This window comes from Artibeus jamaicensis, unplaced genomic scaffold (assembly GCF_021234435.1).
Source record: "Artibeus jamaicensis isolate MK-2021 breed Jamaican fruit bat unplaced genomic scaffold, CSHL_Jam_final contig_465, whole genome shotgun sequence".
In the NCBI taxonomy this organism is placed as follows: Eukaryota; Metazoa; Chordata; class Mammalia; order Chiroptera; family Phyllostomidae; genus Artibeus; species Artibeus jamaicensis.
Window position 1 is genome coordinate 42259661 of NW_026521843.1, and position 25064 is coordinate 42284724.

Sequence of the window (25064 nt, forward strand, 5' to 3'; positions counted from 1 at the left end):
TCAGGTGATATTCTTATGGAAACTGCTTTGTATGTAACCATCTGCATCTCTCTTGTTGCTTTTAAGATTCTCTTTATCATTAAAATGCCTTTGGTAATTAATTCTCATTATCAGGTAATTGTCTCATTGTGGTCCTCCTTGTGTCCTTCATGTCTGGGACTCTCTGAGCTTCCTGGACTTGTATGTCTATTTCCTTTACCATATCAGGGACGTTTTCTTTCATTATTTTTTGAAGTAAGTTTTAAATTTCTTGCTTTTCTTCTTTTCACTCTGGCACCCTATGATCACCCATTCAGATGTTTGAAATTGTCCCAGATGCTCCTTAGCCTGTTCTTGTTCTGGATTCTTTTCTTCTTGCTGTTCTAGTTGAATTTTTTTTTTCTTTCTCATGTTCCAAATCATTGATTTGATTCTTAGCTTCATCCACTCCACTGTTGGTTCTCTGTAAAGTTTTCATTATTTCACTTAGTGTAACCTTCACTTCTGCTTGGATCTATTTTATGCTATTGAAGTACCCAGTGAGTTCCATGACCATCCTACTAACCAGTGTTTTGAACTCTGCATCTGATAGATTGCTTATCTCCATTTTTAGTTCGTTTTCTGGAGTTTTGTTCTGTTCTTTCATTTGGGCCATATTTCCCTGTCTTCTCATTTTGGCAGCCTCCCTGTGTTTGTTTCTGTGTATTAGGCAGAGCTGCTTTAACTCCCTGTTTTAGTAGCATGGAGTATGGTAGAAAAATACACCACTAAATTGGATGGGGTGGAGCCTTAGGTAATCTCCTGGGTGGGGCAACCAGTGTGAATGAGGTTGATGGAGTCTCAGATATGGTGTCATTGCTCTGTGGCTCTGTGTGGAGGAAGGCTCAGAGAGGGAAGAATTTTGCTGCCTGGCCTCTGGAGTTTTGTCTGGAGGAAAGCTGTCCCTCAGAACTTGCCCTGATACCACACACTTCCATTTCTCCCAGTATGCCAATGGTGCCTTTCCATTTGCTGCTCTGTTGCTAGAACCCAGAGGGATTGAGTCTGTGTGAGACCTAATTCCATTGTGGACCCTTTGACAAGAGACTCTTGAGAATCCTGCAGTTTTTTCTGCCACCCCAATTCCTACTGGTTTTTACAGCCAGCAGTTATGAGGACTTATCTGGCACTGGAACCCTGGGTTGGGTGGTCTGGTAGGGGGATGGTATCCCTCCTTCCTGAGGTATCCCTCCTGATTTTTACCCACCACACATGGGTGTGGGACCACTCATTCCATTTTTCTGTTCCTCTCTGTGCTTTTCTGTGCCTCCATCCCTCCTACTTGTCTGGACCAATGTGACTTCTTTAATTCCTTGGTTGTCAGACACCATACACCTTGATTTTCTGAAAATTCTGAGTGATATTTATTTTGCAGTCTAGTTGTAATTTTTGCTGTGGTTCTGAGAGAAAGTAAGCCATGTTTATCTATGCCTCAATCTTGACCTGAATATTTCATAATTATGTACATTTGGTTTATATTTGCTTATGTTTCTTTATGACATATTTAGGTGTTTCCTTTGTCTTAGTTTCTTTTCTTAGCTTTTTATTATGTGATATATGGTGTTTATTGGCCTCCTTTAACCCCCATCTGTATATAACAAACCATGAGCTTATTCTGCTTTTCTCTTTCATTATGTTCTCCTCTAGCTTTTCAGTTGTATCATTTGTACTGATTAGAACATGCAGCATCTGTACATGGGTCTCCCATACTTACCTCCTGTTTATATGTATTGAATCATTCACAATCAGTCCTTTGCTGAAGTTTTCTGAGTCATCCATGGTTGGGTGAAGCTCTTAGAATATTCCTCAAGAAGGGTCATGCAAACTGTTTTTCTTCAGGCTTGATATTTGAAGAAGAGCTTGAATGGATACAAAATTCTTGGTTCACACTTTCTTTCATTGAGTTTTTAAAAACTACAGCTCCAATTTTGCCTTGCTTTGTATTTTGTTTTTGAAACAGTTAATGCTAGGCTGCTGTGGCTCAGTGGATTGAAACAGTTAATGCTAGTTTAATTCTTCTGCTTTGTAAGTTACTTGATCTTTTTACCAGGAGATCTTGAAGATTTTTAAAATTAATCATTGGACTCTAAGAGCTTTGTTAGGATATGTCTTAGAACCAATTGTCTAATATAATTTTTCTCAGGTACCTGAGATGATTTTTTTCCTTTTACTTTTATGGTTATAGAATAGCATTTTTATTTATTTTTATTTTTAATTACATTGATTGAGGGGACATTGGTTAATAAAATTTTGTGCCCTTAGGTTAGAAAAATAATTTTTATATATAACGCAAAAAAGCACAATCAATGAAAGAAAAAAATAGCTAAATTGGGCTTCAACAAAATAAACTTTTGAACTTCAAAAGGCACTATTAGGAAAATGAAAGGGCAAGCCATTGACTGGGAGAAATCATTTACAAATTTTATATCTGATAAAGAACCCTTATAATTCAGTTATAAGAAGAAAACTCAGTTAAAAATGGACAAAGTTTTTGAATAAATATTTTACCAAAGAAGATATATTATAATGGCCAATAACTGCATAAAAATGCTCAACATCATTTGTCATTAGGGAAGTGCAAATTAAAATCATAATGAGCTACCACTCTATACCACCAGAATGGTTATGATAAAAAAGACTAAATACTAAGCACAGGTGAGGATGTGGAGAAACTGGAGCCCTCAGACCTTGTTGGTGGGTATGTAAAATGATACAATCACTTTAGAAAAACAATTTGGACTTGACCTAAAGACTAAGTTTCTTTAAAATTCAGGTTCCTCAGAATAAGGAAATACAGTTATTATCTAACAAATGAATCAATAAGGTTTAATATAATCTGTTATTAGTAGTATTTTTTAATTAGTGAGGGAGAAAAATGTACCAGAAAGAATTTTATTAAAACTAATTACGATCTAAAAAAAAAAAAGAAAAACAATTTGGCAGTTTTGTAAAACTAACAATATAAACTCTCAATATAATACAGCACTTCCACTCCTACATATGTACCCAAGTGGAACAAAACATAAGACAACTCACAGACTTTTATGTCAGCATTTATAGCAACATTGTTCATAGTAACCAAGAATGGAAATAATTCAAATATCAGCTGGTAAGTCAACATGTAATATCATAGTATTCCACAATTAAAAAGTAAACTACATGATGTGACATGTATGAACCTACATGGTTCATAATGCTAAGTGAAAGAAGCCTGACACAAGAAACAGCATATTGTGTGATTCTGTTCATGTGAAATTTCCAGATTATACGATTTCACTTATATAGATTTTCTCTAAGACAGAAAGCAGACCAATGATTGGCCTGGCCTGGAGATGGGAGTAGGAACTGATTGTAAATTGGCATAAAGAACTATTGGGGTGACAGAAATGTTCTAAAATGTTTGGTGATAGTTGCAAATTTTATGAATGTACTAGACATTATAATTGTATAATAATAATGGGTGAATTCTATGGTACATGTAAACTGTACCTCAGTAAAATTGTTTTTAAAACAGTAAATTGAGGGAGGACTTTCAGGTAGCTAAATATACAATAATAGTGGCAGCCTTCCTTTTCAGCTCCCAATACTTCCTCTATAAACAGTATAAAACAGAAGAGAGAAATGAAACTACATGAAAACCACACTTCTGGCATGACTTGAAGATAGAATGTTCACAATCCATAATAATTGTAAATAAAATGGAAAAAGCACCAGATCTCAATGAGCTCTCTAACTCCTAGTATTCTTCTAGATCAGAGCACAGACTATAGAAAGGGGCCTAAAATGAAAAGTACCATGCTACTTGAAGGCGGGGTGGGGGGGGGTGGCAGCTGTTTAACTTCTGGGGAAGGAGATAGGTGGGTGATCAAAGGCAAAAAAGAGAAACACCTTTGGCAATTGGGTGTGAAGGAGGAAAGAAGTACAGGGGGGAATTTAGAATTCTGCAAGACAAAGGAGAGCCCAAATATGAGGTCATATGCAGGAATGTGCAGAGTTTAATTAGCCCCTCTATGTTTCTGTCATGTCTAGGATCTCCCTGTTAAATTTCTGGGTAGACTACCACTCTATGACTTGACTTAATAAGCAGACTAGTAGATCTGTAGCCTTCCCTGTTCATTAAATATCACATTTTTACTGATGGTGAGTTTGCTATTATTATTGACAATGCTGCTTGCAGGATGGGGTTTTTCTACTCTTAATCTCCAAATCAGATCAGGTATTGGTTTTCACAGCCTGTCACACCTACTAAAAGTACAAAACTAGTTCTAAACTAGTTTAGGGGTGGTGGGAGGATGAGAGCAATCTCCTAAAACATCACAAATTACCACATATCATATATTTCCTGTATGATAGATCATATGACATATTCATATATACCACATATATATGAAAAATATGGTCTCTTCACAATTATTGCATATAACTGGGATCTTTAAGAGCATGTATGTAAATTAGAGACAACACTACAAATCCTGCCCACACAGCTACTCTCATTCATTTATTTTCTGTGGCTCCTTTCACACTACAAGTAATTGTGAGAGTCTGTTTGGCCCACAAGCCTTTCACACGAAGTTTACTGATCTTTGTTTGCTTCAGCAAATTATCATAATCATAATTAACATTATAATTTTTTTAATTTGTTTTTTTATTTTAAGAAAGAAGGGAAGGGAAGGAGAAAGAGAGGGAGAGAAATATCAGTGTGTGGTTGCCTCTTGCACACCCCCACTGGGGACCTGGCCTGCAACCCAGGCATGTGCCCTGACTGGGAACCAGTGACCCTTTGGTTCACAGGCTGGCACTCCATCCACTCAGCCACACCAGCCAGGGCCTATAATTTTCATTGTAAATAAAACTATTTAGTGTTTTTAATTTCACATTTATCCTTATATTTATTTTCTCAGTAACCCAGTGTGGTAAGTTGAATGATATTAAATGATCACCTCTCAGATTTCAAAAACTAATGGCAACCTTGTGTAACATATAATTCAAACTAAATATAAAAAAAAATAATATTTTGATCCAATAATTTAATAATCCTAAAATTTAACAATAGAATACAAACAATCCTGTATATTATAGTAATTTTATTTTGGCCTCAAGTAACATTAATTCTGAAAATTTTTATTTACATTCACCCTGGCTGGTTGTGGCTCAGTAGATTGAGTGCCAGCCAGTGAACCAAAGGGTCACTGGTTTGATTCCCAGTCTAGGGTACATCCCTGGGTTGCAGGCCAGGTCCCCTGTGAGGGTGTGCATGAGGCAACCACACATTAATGTTTCTCTCCCTCTCTTTTTCTGCCCCTTCCCCTCTCTAAAAAATAAAATCTTTAAAAATTTTTTGTTTTACATTCAATTCCATCTCCATCATGCCTGCTGTTGCATGACCAAAATACTGCAAAGCCTCAAACAAGAGAAAATGCCATTTTCTCTTGTAGAAATTATTTTCTATGCCATTTTGAAATGTCATTGCTTAACTATTAGTTTGTATTTAAAAGAAGAATCTTTAATTTAATACTAAATATTTTTCCTTTATGCAACTTTCTTAGTTCAACATATCTTACCTATTAGAAGAGACATTCAGTGTTCTTTGTTGAATAATATGACTATTGATAGAACAAAAGCAGGGGAGGTTATCTGGAAATGTGTCTTCTCCCTGAGATGTTAATGATAGGCCAACAAAAACTTCAGTCAGCATATCCCCTCTGTTCAAAGGCCCCAGGAGTTCTGTTAAAAAATGGTAAGACATGAATAAAATACAAATTCAATTTCTGCTAACTGCTTTAGAAGAATGATTACAGGAACGCTTTTACATATCCCAATGAAACTTTTATAATTTGTCCATTCATTGTGTTTTTAACCAGCATTTTATTAAATATTATATTTTTGTTACTGTAATGTTTTATTAGAATACTGTAAGAAGTGAATTATTTTACTTTCTTACATGTAACACACAAATTGAACCAGAGAACTGGACTGCAACCCAGGCATGAGCCCTGACTGGGAGTTGAACCAGTAACCTTTTTCAGTCATGTAAATACAAATAATGTCTGGGTCACAGACATCACTGAGCCATCACTGAACCAGTCAGAGCTTTTGGCACACAATTTGAAAACAAAACAGGAAGGAAAATATCCTTTCCAATATTCCAATAAAATTCTTATTTAGAATTTTTAAGTGTATAGAGAAAGTTTGCTATTCCCACATCACACAGATGTAGAGAGAAAACATAATAAAGTTGTGAAAAATACATACTTGTAGAAACAAACTTTATTAAAAGCCTAAACTGTTAAAACCATACTGTGTGTATTTTTTTAGTTAAACATTTTAATTTAGAAAAAGCATATGACTTAACTTTTGCCGTGCTATTTTTTATGTGTAGTGTTTACAGTACTATTATATATATTCACATTATTGTGAAACAGATCTTCAGAATTTTTCACCTTGCAAGACTAACAGTGTATACTCATTAAACGACTTCCCATTTCTCCCTCCCTACATGCCTTGGTAATAACTACCATTTTACATGTTGTTTCTATAAATCTGACTACTTTAGATACCCCATATAAATGTTATCAGACATTATCTGTATTTATGTGACTGGCATATTTCACCTAGCATAATGTCTCCTTAGTTCATCCATATTTTAGTGTGTGATGAGATTTTCTCACTTCTGAAGGCTGAATGGTAATCAACTGTATGTGTATATCACATTTTGTTTATTCATTCATCTGTTGATGGACACTTTGGGTTGCTTCCTCCTCCTGGCTATTTTTGAGTAATGCTGCTATGAACATGGGAGTGCAGAGAGGAACCGCTATATTGTTTTGATTGTGGTTGCACTGATTTATGGAGAGGGACTCCCCCCAAAACTGGAATTATCTTCTGGAGGGCAGGCCCTTTGTAGTACAGGCTTACACTACTAGGTGAGTTGTTCTAGGAACCCATCTGTATCAGTGTACCACCTGGCCTTGTTGTGAGAGGCTGTGTTTGGCTTCAGTGAATTTTTTTTGAAGACTTTTGTTTGCCCATTTCATGATGGGTGATTTACAAGTACACCTGCCTAACTCACACTGAGTACTCAGCAATTTTTTTTTTTTTACCAAAAACAGTATGACCCCTGTGTCTTACCCTCCCTATTTGCCACATCTTGCCCTGAGCAACTATTTTTGTTTTCCCTGATGAAAAAAATCCTCAAAGGGAAACGTTTTACTGATGTGGAAGAAACAAAAAATGGCAGAAGTAGTAAATGGCATCAAAATCCATGAGTTCAAAAACTGTTTTATGCAGTGGAAAAAAGTCTTGATAAGTGTATTGCATCAAATGGAGAGTACTTTGAAGGTGACTGAAGTTCAAACATGTAAGATAAATACACTTTTTAAATAAATAAATTCCATTTGGGGAGGTCCACCAACATACAATCCCACCAAGAATGCACAAGTGTCCCAATTTCTCCACATCCATGTCAAAACTTGTTATTTTCTGTTTTCTTTTTAAATAGTAGCCATCGTACTGGGTGTTAGGTGCTATCTCATTATAGTTTTAATTTGCATTTCCATGATAATCAGTGATGTTGAGCATCTTTTCTTGTACTTATTTGCCATTTGTACGTCTTTGGAGAAATATCTACTCAAGTTTCTTGTTCATTTTTGAATTGGGTTTGGTTTTGAGTTTTAGAAGTATTTTACATATTCTGGATTTTAATCCCTTATCAGATATTTATTTGAAAATATTTTCTCCCTTTCTGTGTGTTGCCTTTTCATTCTGTTGGTAATGTTCTTTGATGCCCAGACATTTTGAATTTTGATGTACAGTGGAACCTTGGCTCTTGAACTTAATTTGTTCTTGAAGGCTGTTCAAGAAGTTATTCATTCAAAAACTGAATCATACAGGTGACTGATTATACAGGTGTCAGCATGAAAGAGTGGTCAGGTCAGCAACTGACGTTTTGTTCAACAACTGAGATATTTTCTGTATGAACAACTTGGTTGAGAACCAAATTGTTCAAGTTGGGAGATGGCTGAGAATTGAGGATTGACTGTATTACAATTTACCTATTTTACTTTTGCTGCCTGTACTTTTGGTATCATACATGCAAGAAGTCATTGCCAAATCCATTGTCATGAAGGTTTCCCCTGTTTGTGTGTGTGTGTGTGTGTTTTGTTTTTGTTTTTCCTAAGCGTTCTGTAGTTTCAGTTCTTTCATGATCTATTTTGAGTTAATTTTACAGACACAGTGAACGGGAAGGGTCTGACTTCATCTTTTGCATATGGACATCCATGTTTCCCCACACCATTTATTGAAAAAGACATCCTTTCCTATTGAATGGACTTGGCACCCTTGCTGAAAATCATTTGACCATATATAAGAGGGGTAATTTCTGGAGTCTTATGTTCTATTGGCCTATATATCTGTTTTTATGCTAGTACCATATTGTTTTGATTGCAGTAACTTTGTAGTAAGTTTTGGGATGAGGTAGTGCAAGTCCTCTGGTTTTGTTCTTTTTCCAGATTGTTTTGGCTGTTCAGGGTCTCTTTATGATTCCACATGAATTTTAGGATGGCTTTTTCTGTTTTTGAAAAATTCATCATTGGGATTTTGATAGGGATTACATTGAATTTGTAGATTGCTTTGGGATATACAGACATTTTTAACAATAATGTCTTTCAATCCATGAACGTGGGATATTTCTCCACTCATTATTTACTGTCTTCTTTACTTTATTTCAGCCATATTTTCTACTTTTCAGTGTACAGAAGGTCTCTGACCTTCTTAGGTTTATTTCTAAGAATTTTATTCTTTTTGATGCTCTTGTACATGGAAGTGTTTTTAAAATTTGCTTTACAGATCTTCAGGTATAGAAGCACAACTGATTTCTGCATGTTGATTGTGTGTGCTGCAACTCTGATGAGTTCACTTATTCTAACAGCTTTTCAGTGGAATCTTTAGGATTTTTTATGTATAAGGTCATATCATCTGCAGAGATAATTTTATTTCTTCCTTTCCAATTTGGATACATTTTATTTGCCTATTTGCTTTGGTGGGACTTCTGGTATTATGTTGAATAGAAGTGGAAAGAGTGGATGTCCTTGGCTTGTTTATGACCATAGAGGAAAAGCTTTCAGTTTTTCACTATTGAGTATGATGTTAATTGTGCACTCTTTATATGCGATCATTATTACATCAAGAAATTTCCTTTTATACCTAGTTTGCTAAAGATTTTATCATGAAAGGGTGTGGAATTTTGTCAGATATTTTCATCTGCATAATTGACAAATATACATATATTTGACATATATAATTTGACAAATACACACACACAAATATATATATATAGTATTTGTCCATTCTGTAGGTTCAGCTATTATCTTTGCATTCCAGAAATAAGTCACTTGTTAATGGTGTATATTCTTTTTAACATGCTGCTGCACTTGGCTTGGTAGTATTTTGTTAAAAAATTTTATGTCAACATTCATCAGAAATATTAGTCTATTTTCTTAAAACATCTTTGTCAGGCCTTGGTATGAGGATAATGAGGACCTAGTAGAATGAGTTTGGGATTTTGCTTCCTCTTCAGTTTTTTAAAGTATATATTTATTGATTATGCTGTTATAGTTGTCCCAATTTTTTCTTCCCTTTATCCCCTCCTCCCAGCCCTGCCCCCACTCCAGCATCCCACTGTCCCCTCATTAGTTCAGGTACATGAATAGTACATATAAGTTCTTTGGCTACTCCACTTCCTATACTGTTCTTAACCTACCGCCGTCTATTTTGTGCCTACCTATTATGCTTTTTGTTCTCTGTACCTTTCCTCTGTATTCTCCCCCTCCCCACTCCATGTGATCTCCATTTCTTTTTTTAAAAGATATTTATTTTTAGAGAGAGGGGAGAGGAGGGAGGGAGAAAGAGAGGGAGAGAAACATCAATGTGTGGTTGCCTCTCACATGACCCCAACCAGAGACCCAACCCACAATCCAGACATGCGCCCTAGGCTGGGAATCGAACCGGCGACCCTTTGGTTCACAGGCCAGCATTCAGTCCACTGAGCCACATCATCCAGGGCTGATCTCCATTTCTGTGATTCTGTTTCTGTTCTAATTGTCGGCTTATTTTTTTGTTTTTGCTTTTGAGTCTTTAGTTTCCAGTGCTGAAACCCTGGGTTTCATGGTATGTCTTGCTCCCCCATTGTTCTTCTGGCTTACCTGCACACAAATGTGGGTGGTGCCCAGAAGGTCCACCACCTTGCCTTGCTGCATTCCCCCTCTGCTACCCCAGCTGCCCCTCTCTGTCCCTCCTGCCAGTCTGGATGAATGTTTCTTTAACTCCTTGGTTGTTGGACTTCCATGCAAATGATTTTCTGGCAGTTGTGGTGGTTTTTTGTTTTTAAATTGGCTGTTATACTTCTTTTGGTTGTATTAGGAAGTGAAATGTTTTTGCCTATGCCTCCATCTTGACTGGAATTCCCTCTTCAGTTTTTTGGGGAAAGTTTCTGTAAGGCTGCTGGTATTCTTTTCTAAATAAAGTCATCAGGTCATGGATTTTTCTTTGTAGGGAGTTTTTTTTATTACAGATTCAATCTCCTTACTAGTTATAGGTCTGTTCAGATAATTTTTTATTATTCATTTAAAAATTTTGTTTGTTACAGTTGTTTCAGTTATTTCCCCTTTTGTCCCCCTCTGCTCCCCCCCCCCCCCCACTTCCATAGTCATTGCCCATCCCCAGATTATTTCTTCATAATATATTCTTGGTTGGTGGTATGTTTCTGGAAATTTATCCATTTCTTCTATCTTTTACTGTATGTTAACATGTAGTTCATAGTACTTATCCTTTTTATTTCTGATTTTGATTTTTTAGCCATCTCTTTTCTTAGTTAATTTAGATAATGGGTTTCCAATTTTATTGAGATTTTAAAAAACAGCTCTTAGTTTTGGTGACTTTTCCTGTAAATTTTCTGGTCTTTTATTTTGGTTCTGATCTTTATTGTTTCTTTCCTTCTGCTAAATTTGGGCTTCATTTGTTCTTTTTCTCATTCTTTGAATTGTAAAGTTAGGTTATTGATTTGAATCTTCCTTTTTTTTTTTAATTTCAGCCAGATTTGTCAGTTGTTAACTAGATATATTATCAATATATAAAATATAAGGGTTTTCTTCTGAAACATTTAAGAGTACATTGCAGACATTAAGCTCCCTTTACCTCTAAATATATCAGTATTTGTTTCCTACAGACAAGAACAGCATTTTACATAACCACAGTATAATGGTCAAGTTCAGGAACTATAACATGGATATAATTTTGTTGTCTAATACCAGTCCATTTTCTGATTTCACCAGTCATCCCAGTGATGTCCCTAATTATAGCAATATTTTTCTGATCCAGTAATTTGGTCTACTTTAATCTGGAGAAGTCCCTCAGCCTTTCTTTTTTTTTTTTTTTTCCTATTTCTCCCATCCCCCCCCCCCCCACCCGGTCTCCCCCCTCCCTCCCATTTCCCCCCCCCCAGTCCTCATCTCTGTGTCTTTCATACTTGTTCCTCAAAATCCCTCCCCCTTTTTCCCCTTAAGTTCCCTTCCCTCTCCATGAATCTTCCTTCTTTTTTAATGTAAGTATTTACTGCTATAAACTTCTCTCTTAGCACTGCTGTTACTGTATTTCTTAAGTTTTGGTATGTTGTATTTTTATTTTCATTTGTTTCAAGAACCTTTTAAATTTCTCTTGTGATTTCTTGTTTGTCCCGTTGGTTATTTAAGAATGTGTGGTTTATGCCCTGGCTGGTGTAGCTCAGTGGATTGAGTGTGGGCCTGTGAACCAGAGTATCGCGGTTCGATTCCCAGTCAGGGCACATACCTGGGTTGCAGGCCAGTTCCCTGCAGGGGACACATGAGAGGCAACCATACAGTGATATTTTTCTCCCTCTCTCCTTCCTTTCCCCTCTAAAGATAAATAAATAAAATCTTAAAAAAAAAGAATGGTTTAATTTTCATGTTGTGATGGCTAGTTTTATTTCAAGTTGACTGGGCTAAGGGATACCAAAACAACTGGCAAAGCATTATTTCTGGGTATGCCTGTGATGGGGTTCAGGAAGCAAATAACATTTGAATCATTAGACTAAGTGAAGAAGATCCACCCTCATGAATGTGCGCAAATTCATCTAATCTTTTGAGGCCTGAATAGAACAAAAAGCAGAGGGAGGGTGAACTGGCTCTCTTTTGAGCTGGGACATTTATCTACTGCCCTCTGACATTGAACTCCTGGTTCTTGGGCCTTTGGACTATGGGACTTGTACCAGTTGCCTGCCTCCTACCCACCAAATTTTCAGACCTTCGCCCTTAGACTGGGAATTATATCATTGGTTCTTCTGGTTCTTAGGACTTCAGACTTGGACTAAATTACAACACTAACTTCCCTGGTAGTATAGCTTGCAGATAATGTGTTTAGGATTTTGCAATCTCGATCATCATGTCAGTCAACTCCAATAATAAATCCCTTCTATGTATCAACATATAGACTGTTGTTTCTGTTTTTCTGGAGAACGGTAATGTATTTGCATTTTTAAAGTTTTTCTTATGCTGATGGTTTCTAGGTTCATTCCATTGTATCGAGAAGAGATACTTTCTATGATTTCAGTCTTTTTTTATTTTCAGACTTGATTTTTTTTTGGGGGGGGCTAACATAAAGTCTATTCTGGAGACTATTCCATGTGTACTTCAGAAGAATGTGTTCTCTGCTATTGTTTAGTGGTCTATGTACATGTGTTAGGTCCAATTAATGTATAGTGGTGTTCAAGTCCTCTATTTTATTATGTATGGTTGTTCCCCTAATACTGAAAGTAGGGAATTAAAGTCTCCTACTAGTCTTTAGTTACTTTTTTTTTTCCCTTAAATTCTGTCAATGTTAGCTTTATAAATTTAAGAACTCTGATATTTGGCAAATAAATATTTATAATTGTTATATCTTCCTGATGAATCATCCTTTTTACCTTGATTGTCTTTTCAAATATACTTATCCCTTCTGATAGTTTTTGACATAAAGTCTATCTGATATTAGTATAGACACTTTTGTTCTCTTGTTACCTTTTGTTCAGAATATCTTTTTTCAGTTCTTATGTTTTCAGCCTATTTGTGTTTAGATATAATGTGAGTCTTTTGTATGCAGCATATTTTTGGATCCTTTTAAAAAATCTTGTCAGCCCATTTATGTCTTTTGACTGGCACTTTAATCTATGTGCATTTTCAAAAGAACATAAGCACCCCTATGTTCACTGCAGCATTATTTACAATCACCAAGATATGGAAGCAAAGTGTTGCTCAATAGATGAGTAGATAAAACAACTATGGGATATTTACCTAATGGAATATACTTGGCCATAAAAAAGAGGAAAATTTTATGCTTTGCAATAGTGGACGGACCTGGAGAACATTATGCTTAGTGAAATAATCCAGTCAGAGAAAGATGAATACCATATGATTTCACTCATATATGGAGTCTGATGAACTAAAATGACAAGGAAAATGGGGACAGACTCATAGATGGAAGATAGGATAACATTTGGGGGATGGGGTAGGTTTGGAGGTAGACAGATTGAGCAAAAAGGAAAAAGGACTCATGGACATGGACAACAATGTGGTGATTGCTGTGGGGAGAGAAATATAGGGAACTAAAAGGTAATGTAAAAAATACAATAAAGATTAAGCTAAAAGAAATCTATGTACATTTGAAGTAATTACTGATATGAACAGATTTAGCATGCCATTTTGATACTGTTTTCTGTATTTCTTGTGGCTTTTTGTGCCCCTCATTACTCCCCTACTGCCTTCCTTTGTGTCTCTCTGATTTTCTTTCTTGTAATGATTTCCTCTCATTTCCTTTTCTGTATGTTCAATAAATATTTTCTTTCTAGTTATCATTTTGATCATATAAAATACCTTATAAAATCATAAAAACTCTATTCCTTTATAGTAATGTCCTCCTATTATGATTATTACAAATTACATCTTTATATTCTGTGTACCCATTAATGTAGAGTTATAAGGCATTTTTAGGCTTTTGTCCCTTAAAACCTACACAGTAATTAAAAGTGGATTAATGCAACAAAATTATGGTAATACATGATTTGTCCAGATATTTACTTTTATTGGGTAATTTTATACTTTCATATGACATCATGTTGCTCGCTAGCATCCTTTTATTTCAGTTGATAGAACTCATGCTTTTTTAAAAAATCCTCACCCAAGAACATATTTATTGATTTTAGAGAGAGAGGAACGAGGGCAGAGAGAGAAACATCAATTTGTTCTGTTTATTTATGTATTAATTGGTTGATTCTTGTATGTGTTGACTGGATATCGAACCCACAACCTTGTCGTATAAGGATGATACTCTAACCAACTGAGCTTCCTGGCCAGGGCTTCCAGTCACATCTTGAGTGACTAGAATGTTATCCACATCCTGTCTAGTTGTACATTAGGCATTGCAGATTCTTTTCTCTTCATGGCGCCAGTACCTTTTATTACTCTTTGTTAAAAGAATGAAAATGGTAACAAAAACTATTGTGATGTAGCACTGGCTTTTCTTTTGTGAGTATACTATTTCTGCCATGATTTTGAAGTAAAGATGTTATATTGTCAAGCCAAAGAAGGGTTGTTTTTTGTTCTTTTGTGTAGTAGACCGCTCTGCCTGATTTTAGGAATTGTATCTCTACCCCTTGTGGCTCAGGGCGAGAGACGACCTTTGGAATCCCAGCCTCAGGAGACAAAGCCTGTCTCTGGCAGCAAATGCTGCCTCAGTTCCTCTCCCTGCCCCCAGAGCTTGGTCGGAAGTCAGTGATGGGAAAGACCCCTCACAGCGGGGGGCAACCTAAGCCAGACTCGATCACCTGGGAGGCCTTCATGGAAGGACTCACGGGGTTGCAACAGAGAGCATTGGACTCTCGCCCCCAGCTTTGTCAAAGCCCGAGTCCCCATGTGTTCTGGGAGAAGTGCTTCCTGGCTCTAATCCCCTTAAGCCTGGATACCTGATGGGGAGAGGTGCAGCTCCTTGCCTGGCCAGAGCGTGCCCTGGGGAAAAATCTGGTACCACAAAGACTTGCTGATAAACCTGTGAAATCTGCTCTGCTAAGAGTGCTTTCATTCATATGATAAGTGTCTGAGAGGAAATGAGTATGTCTCCCAAAGTTTCTGCAACTCTCTTCCTGACAGCACTGACTCATAGTAAGCCCTCAGATCTCTTTGAAATGTTATCTACTGTTTGATCCTTGCCACCCTGTATTCCTGTGTATTACAACCCAATGAAAGGCTATGGAAGAGGGCGCTCAGGGCCTTTTTCTTCTCAGAGAAACTGGCTGCTGCTGGCCTCTTTCTCCCAAGAGAAACTGGACACAGCCCACTCCTCCATACTCAAACAGATCTCATCTTGTCTCGGCCATATTTATTCACTCACGCATGTCCGTGGCACCGGGGGGACCTTGCGAAAGTGGACGCCTCCACACTTTTATAACCATCTGACCAATGGGTGATGGTTTATTGGTAGGGGAAACCTTACTAATGTCTTATGGATTTAACATCCAGTTGGGCAGCACTGGAGATTGGTCAGTATGTAGGAACCAGCCAAGGGTGTGGTTGTACATCCCAACTGGCGGTAAGTGTGGAAGTAACAACCACTAAAACCTCTCCAATGTGTGGCAGATGCTTCTCACATTGTACTGTTTATACCCCTACAGGACATCAATTCAAAGGAAACACCACCCATTAACCCTGGGTGATGGGATAGTTACAGCAGTTTAATTAGATGACCAAGTAATCCCTCATAGTGGCTATTATGTTTGACTGCTATGTGGCAGGACAGTCTCACCCACTCTCACTCTTGAACATTCAGAAGGCTCTGTAATGTGTTTGGACAGTCTCACCCACTCTCACTCTTGAACATTCAGAAGGCTCTGTAATGTGTTTATGTCAGTACATTCACCATTCTTTTTACTTGGCAGCTTGATCTAATTCCTCCTCTCAAATTTCATCCTTACTGAATGCCCCAGACACATCCAACCAAATGCCCAGTGACACGTTAATACACCGTGCATTGCAAGGTTCCATCCTCAACTTGTCATCCACTATGCATTTCTCTAACTGTAGGACTCTTCCTCTATATGAATGGTTAGTATAAATTCTGCTTTTCTGCAGTGTTTGAATCCAGACTCATCCACCTGACCTCATTTGCTGTACCAGCTAGGCTACTGAGGTAAGATGGGTTATTATTGGCAATATAGCCACAAAATAATTATTGGACCAATAAAACACAACAGTATGTTTTATGTATTAATCCTGTGAACCAAAAACATAAATAAATGTTATGGGTTATTTGAACCCAGGGATGTTTTCTTAGTGTGGACATTTTTTAAAAATTATTTTTCAAGTACAGTTTTCTGCCTTTTAGTCCCTTCCCAGCCCACCCCCCTCGTGCTCCCCACCTCCCTCCCATTTCCACCTCCCTTAGCTGTTGTCCATGTGTCCTTTATACTAGTTCCTCTAAATCCCTCCCCTTTTTCCCCTGAAATTCCCTCCTCTCTCCCCTCTGGTCTCTACGCCCCTGTTCTCTATTTCAGTGTCTTTGTTTTTATTTTGCTTGCTTGTTTGTTTTGTTGCTTAGCTTCCTGTTAAAGGTGAGATCATATGTATTTGTCTTTCAACACCTGGCTTATTTCACTCAGCATAATGCTTTCTAGTTCCATCCATGCTGTTGCAAAGGGTAGGAGCTCTTTCTTTCTTTCTGCTGCATAGAATTCCATTGTGTATATGTACCACAATTTTTTGATCCATTCATTTACTGACAGGCACCTAGGTTTACGCGTGGACATTTTTGGCCTTGAGGGCTAAATCTCAAGGACTATTTGGCATGAACCAAATGAGCTCATGGACATTTTTGGTAGGGACAAACAAATTTCAAGGACCTGTTAGCATAGATCACATGTGTCCATGGACATTTTGGACAGGACCAAGTATCAAGGATCTTCTAGTGTGGACCAAATGTCTCAGTGACATTTTGGACAGGACCAAATGTCTGCTAATCTCTAGTAAGTAGCAAAAGGTTGAGGTTCATATCTGGTATGTCTGGCTCAAAGCCAGCACTATTTCATTTCTTCAAATAGCCCAAATCAAAAGAACACAAGTGAGCTAAGAGAACTTACTGCTTTTATACATTTGTTTTCTGAAATAAATAGCACTATTTCCTTGGTGATATTATATATTATTCTTTAAATCTAGCTAGTCTTTTGTTGGCTTTGTTCCTTCTAAGGAGATATTCTTTCCAGTCTAAAATCTCCAAAGGATTTTCAGGGTAAAACACATTTCAAGATGTGCAATCACATGGAAGAATGAAAATCTTTTATAATAATTGTTTGCTAAAATGACAGCTCTACTTAACAGAAGCCATTAAAATATTTACAAAGTAGCAGCTGCTCTTACAAAAAAAATATGGCTTTTGGAGGCATAAAAACAAACAAGTTGATAAGTACAAGATAAGCCATTTGTCGGCTTCTTTGTGTACATAGCACAATATATAGAAATTCTGATATTTACAGAGCAATTATAATATAAAGCCTTTTAAGTTAAAAGGACACAGCCTCAGTTAGAACAGTTTACAAGAATTCTTCATACTGATCTTTTAAACAATTTAGGAAGTCCCCAACATTATTCTTCTAAGAAATGTTAGATTTTTGGTGTATTTTTTAAAAAGTTTTGTTCTAAAGACACTGAAATAGAGAACAAGTGGGCAGCGACCAGAGGGGAGAGGGAAGGGAACTTAAGGGGAAAAAGGGGGAGGGATTTTGAGGAACAAGTATGGAAGACACAGAGATGAGGACTGGGGGGGGGGAATGGGAGGGAGGGGGGAGACCGGGCGGGGGGGGTGGGGTGGGATGGGAGAAATAGATAAAAAAAAATGTACTTGAAAAGTAACTAAATAAAATTTAATATTAAAAAAAAGTTTTGTTCTTAAAGATAAATTTGCATTTGATACATGTGTATATATAATTTTATATATGTATATATATATAAAATTCTCTCCCTATTCAATTCTGTTGAGTTCTTTATGGAACTAGAATTTCAGCCAGTGGTTTTCTGAAAATAATTACAAATCATAGGAAATAGACCAAGAGAACAAAAATGTTTAAAAGCAACTGAACATTTGCATTGTTATGCCTTAACTTACTAATTTCACATTTTATAAATAAATTGAGCAGTTGATTTTGTTTTTTTAAAAAACAAATCCTTTAAAAAAGCAAATATTAATTATTAAAATTCTGTAATATTGGTTATTTTTAGGTTTTCTCAAAAGAGAACAATGATACCTGATTATTACAACCTCAGGTTATTTTTGAAGAAAGGGAAAGATACAGAAAAAGTGGCTTTTGGCAAAATCTTTTTTAAAAATTTTATTTACTTTTAGAGAGAGGGGAAGGGAGGGAGAAAGAGGGAGCAAACATCTATCAGTTGCCTCTCTCACGACTCTCACTGGGGATCTGGCCCACATGTGCCCCAACTGGGAACTGAACTGACAACCTTTTGGTTCACAGGCTGGCACTCAATCCACTGAGCCACACCAGCCAGGGCATTCATCCCACATTTTTGATAGGTGTATTCTATTACTTACAGCCCTTATAACTATTGTTTTTTATTGTGGTAAAAAATACATAACATTTTATCATCTCATCATGCAAAACTGACCCACTTTCAAGTAGAGTCAGTCCCCCCCCTTAAGATGGTTCAACTTAAGATTTTTCAACTTTACAGTGGAGTGAAAGTGGGTTTCTACTCAATTTAGTAGAAACCTGATAAGCTAAGTTATGATGTTTGGTAGATTACATGCATTAAATGCATTTTTAACTTACAATATTGTTAACTAAGATGGGTTTGTTGGGATGTAATCCCATTATAAGTCGAGGAGCACTTATTTCAGCAATGTGAAACATGCTCACATTGTTTACAACAGATCTCTAGAACTTTTTCACTTAGGAAAAATGAAACTCTGTACCCATTAAAACTAATTGTACCCCCCTCCATCACGCTACTACTTCTCTTCTTTCTGTTTGATGACCTTTGATACTGCACATGAGTAGAATCATACAGAATTTGTACATTGTGATAGGTTTCATCATTTAGTTTCATAGGTTGATATATTTATAATGTTTACCAGTGGACCTTATTTAGGTGTCAGTCATTTTGGTTGTCTGATCTCTTTCTGTAGTAGATTCCCCAGTAATGGCTCATGGGAATAATAGGTTGTTTTGGCTGAATATAAAATTTTTGGCTCATGTTTTCTTTTCTTGAGCATCTTAAGTATATTACTCCATTATTATGTTCTGGAATAAAGTGTTGCTATAAAAAATGATCATAACCTGATTTTATTTGCTGCAATAAAGTGTTGTCATCAGAAAGCAATCATAACTGCCCTGGACAGGTGGCTCATTTGGTTGGGGCATCATCCTGGTATACATGAAAGGTTGTGCATGCGATTCCCAGTCAGGGCACATACCTAATTCAATCCATGGTTGGGGTGCATACAGGAGGCAGGTGATTGATATTTCTCTCTTACATTGATTTTTTTCTCTCTCTCTCTCTCTGAAATCAGTAAATGTGCCATGGCCTCTATGGTTTGGTTGGAGCATTGTTCCATAAACCAAAAGGGTCATGGGTTTGATTTCCGGTCAGGGCACCTGTCTACAGGTGTTGCAGTTCTGTGTACAGGAGGCAGCCAATAGATGTTTTTCTCACGTCAATGTTCCTCTTTCTTTTTCCCTGGAATAAAAAATATATAGATATAAAATCAATAAACATATCCTCAAGTGAGGATTAAAAAAGTGATCATAATTTGATTCTGTTCCCTTTATAAGGACTTAGTGTTTTTGTCTGATCACCCCAAGGATTATTTTGTTTATTTTCTTTAAAGTCCAAAAATTTCATTAATATATGTCTTGATATAGAAAATTTTGGGCTGCTTTTTCAAGATATGTGATACACCCTTTCATTTTGCAGTATAAAGTCTTTTTTATTTCAGAGAAATTTTCTTTTAAGAGTTTTTTTTAGGATCTATTCTATTGTATTGCTTTGGTTATTCTTCTTTAGGAACTTATACATATGTTGGATCTTCTTTGTGTAGTATCTCTAGCACTTTCTCTTGTCTTTTTTATCTCTTCCTCATTTTTTTCAGATTTAATATATTTTATTCAAAATACACACTTTTATTATTGAGGTATAAGTGATATAGCATTATATTTGTTTCAGGTATATTATGTAATAGTTGATATTATATTATAAATTGATCAAAACAAGTCCAGTTAATATCCATCACCATACATAGTTATAATTTTTTTCTTGTGATGAGAACTTTCAAGATACACTCTTCTAGCAAATTTCAAAACATGCAAGACAGTGTAATTAACTGTATTCACCATGCTATCCATTACATGACTCACTTTATACCAGAAATTTGTACTTTTGACCCTATTCACTCATTCTTCCCTACCGTGATGTTCCCCTTGCCCGCTTCAGAAAACCATTAGTCTGTTCTCTATACTAACGAGCTCATTTTTGTTGTTTTTTAAATTCTACCATAAGTGAGATCATCCAGTATCTATCTTTTCCCCTCTGACTATTTCAGTTATCATAGTACCTTCAAATACATCCATATTGTCACAAATGACAAGATTTCATTCTTTTCTTGTGGTTGAATAATATTGCATTATGTATATGTATATGTATATATATATACCACATCTTCTTATCCATTCACTTATTGATGAACACTTAGGTGGTATCCATATCTTGGCTATTGTAAATAATGCTGCAATGAACATGTGGGTGCAGATATCTTTTTTTAAGTGAGTGTCTTTGTTTCCTGCAGATTAATACTCAGAAGTGGGTTTACTGAATCATATGGTAGTTCTATCTTAAGTTTTTTGAGGAACCTTCATACTATTTTCCATAGTGGTGACACCAACTTGCATTCCCACCAATAATGTATAACAGTTCCCTTTTTTCCACATCCTTGCCAACATTTGTTATTTCTTGATGAGGACACTGGCAAGCAGTGTCTGCTGCATTGTGGATGAGACATAAGACAAATTCACATGGACTACTGAGTCCTGTGCACGAAAAGGGATGGCATAGCCACTCTTTCAAGAGGAAAGCACACCAACCCTTGCCTTGACAGGGTTTTATTGTTTTTCTGGGCACATTACACTGAGGATGGTCCTCATTTACTATGCACAGGTTCGCTTTAGGTGGTTACCTTTTACAGAAAACAAAGGAGACAATGCAACTAATCACATCAGAGAAGAAGGGTATTTGAAAATGCAAAGGGAAAAGTGGTTGAACTGGTTGCACTCATCCCCGGAAGGCTTAGCATAGATTTTAAGGAATCACTTTAAAGATATGTAGTAAATGCTCCATTACTTCCATCCAAGATGGAGGTGTAGGTGGAAACATTGTGCCTCCTTGCACAACCAAAACTAAGGACAACAAAGATTTAGAAACAAAAACATGACGAGAATAGACAGAAAATTGGACTATATGGAAATCTGACAACCATTCATACAAACAGGTAATAGGGGCGAAGTCCGCAGCCAGCAGAGATAAGTTGGCAGGAAAAGGTGGGGGCTGGCATTCCCGGGTGTGTAGGCAGCATGGGACTAGCAGACCCCAGGTGAGGGGAGAAAACGAGCACACCCAGTGAGGTGTGCAGGGTGGTTGGCTGACCGCGCTCACACATTTGCGTGCAGATAAACCAGGCAGAAACGGGCAGCGAGACAGACTGAGCAACCCAGGGCCCCAGCACCATGAAATAAAGCCTAAAAGCACCAGATTGAAAAGGTGCTGGGAAAGACTCCCAGCCTCACAGGAGAGTTAATTGGAGAGACCCACAGGGTCCTAGAATGTACACAAGCCCAACCACCTGGGAACCAGCATCAGAAGGGCCCAGTTTGCTTGTGGGAAGCAGCAGAGGGGACTGAAGTCTGAGAGAGAGCAGAGCAGATGCCATTGTTCCCTCTCTGACTCCGCCCATACACACAGCATCACAACCCGGCAAAGTGGGTTGCCCCACCCTGGTGAATACCTGAGGCTCCTCCTGTCACTACATAACAGGCATGGCCAGATGCCCCCCCCCAAAAAAAATGGCTCAAATGCAAGAAGAAATCAAAGACCCAGAGCAAATACTTTTAAACGACCAAGAGATAGCCAACCTATCAGATACACAGTTCAAAACACTGGTGATCAGGATGCTCATAGAACTGGTTGATTTTGGTCACAAATTAGATGAAAAAATGAAGGCTACACTAAGTGAAATGAAACGAAATGCACAGGGAACCAATACTGATGGAAATAAAACTGGGACTCAAATCAATGGAGTGGACTAGAAGGAAGAAAGAAACATTCAACCAGAAAAGAATGAAGAAACAAGAATTCAAAAAAATGAGAGACTTAGGAACATCCAGGACATCTTGAAACACTCCAACATCCGAATTATAGGAGTACCAGAAGGGGAAGAGGAACAGCCACAAGTGGAAAACTTACCTGAACAAATAATAAAGGAGAATTTCCCCAGTCTGGCAAAGGCAATAGACTTCCAGGAAATCCAGGAAGCTCAGAGGGTCCCAAAGAAGTTGGACCCAAAGAGGAAAACACCAAGGCACATCATAATTACATTAGCCAAGATTAAAATGAAGGAGAGAATCCTAGAAGCAGCGAGAGATAAGGGGATAGTCACCTACAAAGGAGTTCCCATCAGACTGTCAGCGGATTTCTCAAAAGAGATCTTACAGGCAAGAAGGGGCTGGAAAGAAGTATTCCAAGTCATGGAAGGCAAGGACCTCCATCCAAGATTGCTCTATCCAGCAAAGCTTTCATTTAGAATGGAAGGGCAGATAAAATGCTTCTCAGATAAGGTCAAGTTCAAGGAGATCATTATCACCAAGCCCTTATTCTACAAAATGTTAAAGGGATTTACCTAAGAAAAAGAAGATAAAAAAGATGAACAGTGAAAGGACAGCAAACTCACAGTTACTAACAACCACATCTAAAACAAAAGCAATCTAAGTGGACAGCTAAAACAACAGTGGAGCCACAAAAATGGAGATGACTTGGAGGGTTAGCCACAGGGAAGTGGGAGGAGGAGAAGGGGGGAGAAGGTACAGAGAATAAGTAGCATAGACAGTGGGGAGAAAATAGACAGGGGGAAAGCAAGAGTAGTGTGGAAAATGTTGAAGCTAAAGTACTTATGACCCATGGACGTGAACTAAAGTGGGGGAATGTAGGTGGGAGGGGGTGTACAGGGTGGAGGGGAAGGAAGGGGGTAAATGGGAAAAGTGTAATGTCATAATGAATAAAATATATTATAAAAAACAAAAATATTTAGTAAATGTTCACTGCCTAAATTCAGGGTGAGGGAGTTTTAGCAAAAACCAAATCTCAAAGTGGCCTAGGTACAAATCAGGCCTGAACCAATCCATGGGCGTGGGTCCTGTGTACAGGACATTGCTTTTCAATGGCCTTTCTCAGTGGGAGCTGAGCCCCCGCCATGCAGAACAGTCTCCTATGATTTTGTGTCTTTTTGATAATAGACATTTTTCCCAGGTGTGAGGTGATGTGTCATCGTGGTTTTGATTTGCATTTCTCTGATGATCAGTGATGGTAAGCATATTTTCATATACCTGTTAGCCACTCTTATGTCTTGTTTGGGAAAATTTCTACTTAGATCATCTGTCCATTTTGTAATTGTATTATTTGTCTCTTTTTTCTGTTGTGTTGTATGAGTTCTTTTATTTCAAATATTAACCCCTTATCAACAATATGATTTGCAGATCCTTTCTCCTAATCTGTAAGTTACCTTTTCATTTTGTTGGTTTCCTCTACTTATTTTCTATTTTCAGGTGTTTTTCTCCTTTAAATTCTCTAGTTATCATAAGTCATATGATTTTGTTCTTGTGGTCCTTCTAGTTTGACCTTCATCTCTGAAATTATTTTTCTTTATTATAATTTTCTTAATTCTTTCATATCAAAAAAAATCTTCTGTTATCACATTTCTTAGTTTCTCCTCGAGAAACTAAGTTTCTCTAGGAACAACATACTGATTTATGTTTTTTCATAACTTCTATCATTATATCAATTTAAGCTTATTTTAGAATATTAGGGTTAGTTTTCATCTGTTTGTGGTAACATCATTCTGTAGTGTTTTCACTGTTGCTAGGAAAATTATTCTACTCCTTACTCTGTTTTTTTAACACTGTGTGTGCAATTCGGTTGGAATCTTATATTGTTACTCATTTTTTATGAGAAATTGAGTTTTCTATACATTTAAGACAGATTGGGCCATGATAATTTTTTATCTTCATAGATCTGGAGCACATTAGTCTCTTGTGTTCATCAAGTAGTCAAAAATATGGTTTCCTCTTGTCTTAGTTCATTTAGGTTGCTATATCAAAATACCACAGACTGGATAGCTGATAAATGATAGGAATTTATTTCTTATAGTTCTGGAGGTTAAAAGCCCCAAAATAGGTCATGTGCTTGTGAAGGCCCTCTTCTAGGTTAGAGACTGTCAACTTCTCACTGTCCTTATGTGGTATAAGGGGGCAAGGGATCTCTCTGTGGCCTGTTTTATAAAGACAGTAATCTAATCCCTTCATTGGGGCTCCAACCTTGTAATCTAATCAACTTCCATAGGCCCCATCCCACTACCATCACCTTAGGGGTAAGGGTTTCAATGTATGTATTTGGGGGGGACATATTCAGCCCATAGCACCTATATTCTTCCCTTTAATTTCAACCTCTTTTTTTTCCCCTGTGGCCCTGTTGTGCCTATTAAGCTGAATTTGGGCTCTACTCTCATTGTTTCTTCTCAGTTTAGGGAATTATCTAGAAATGGTTGATTCGTTAGTTTTAAGTATTTGTAGGACCCAGAATCTAGACTATTCCAGCACCTCTATACCTTCTCACAGTCTAACTGTATTTACAAATTATAGTCTACAGTGCTCCTCAAGTTTCTCCTCATGTTCTGAGAATGAC

At 37.1% G+C, this 25064-nt stretch overlaps 1 protein-coding gene across 2 annotated transcripts in view; it reads right to left on the reverse strand.

Annotated features, from left to right (window-relative positions):
• Positions 1-5571: 5571 nt before the first annotated feature.
• The window catches only part of WDPCP (WD repeat containing planar cell polarity effector), a 331941-nt gene continuing 312448 nt past the window's right edge, over positions 5572-25064 (reverse strand). The window contains exon 15 of one of the 2 annotated variants that reach the window (XM_053666942.1): positions 5572-5742. In XM_053666942.1, the coding sequence (XP_053522917.1) occupies positions 5576-5742 (167 nt within the window). In that variant the 3' untranslated portion in view covers positions 5572-5575. Of the gene's footprint in view, positions 5743-18463; positions 19800-25064 lie in introns of those variants that run through there. The other variant, XM_053666943.1, reaches the window with a different exon arrangement.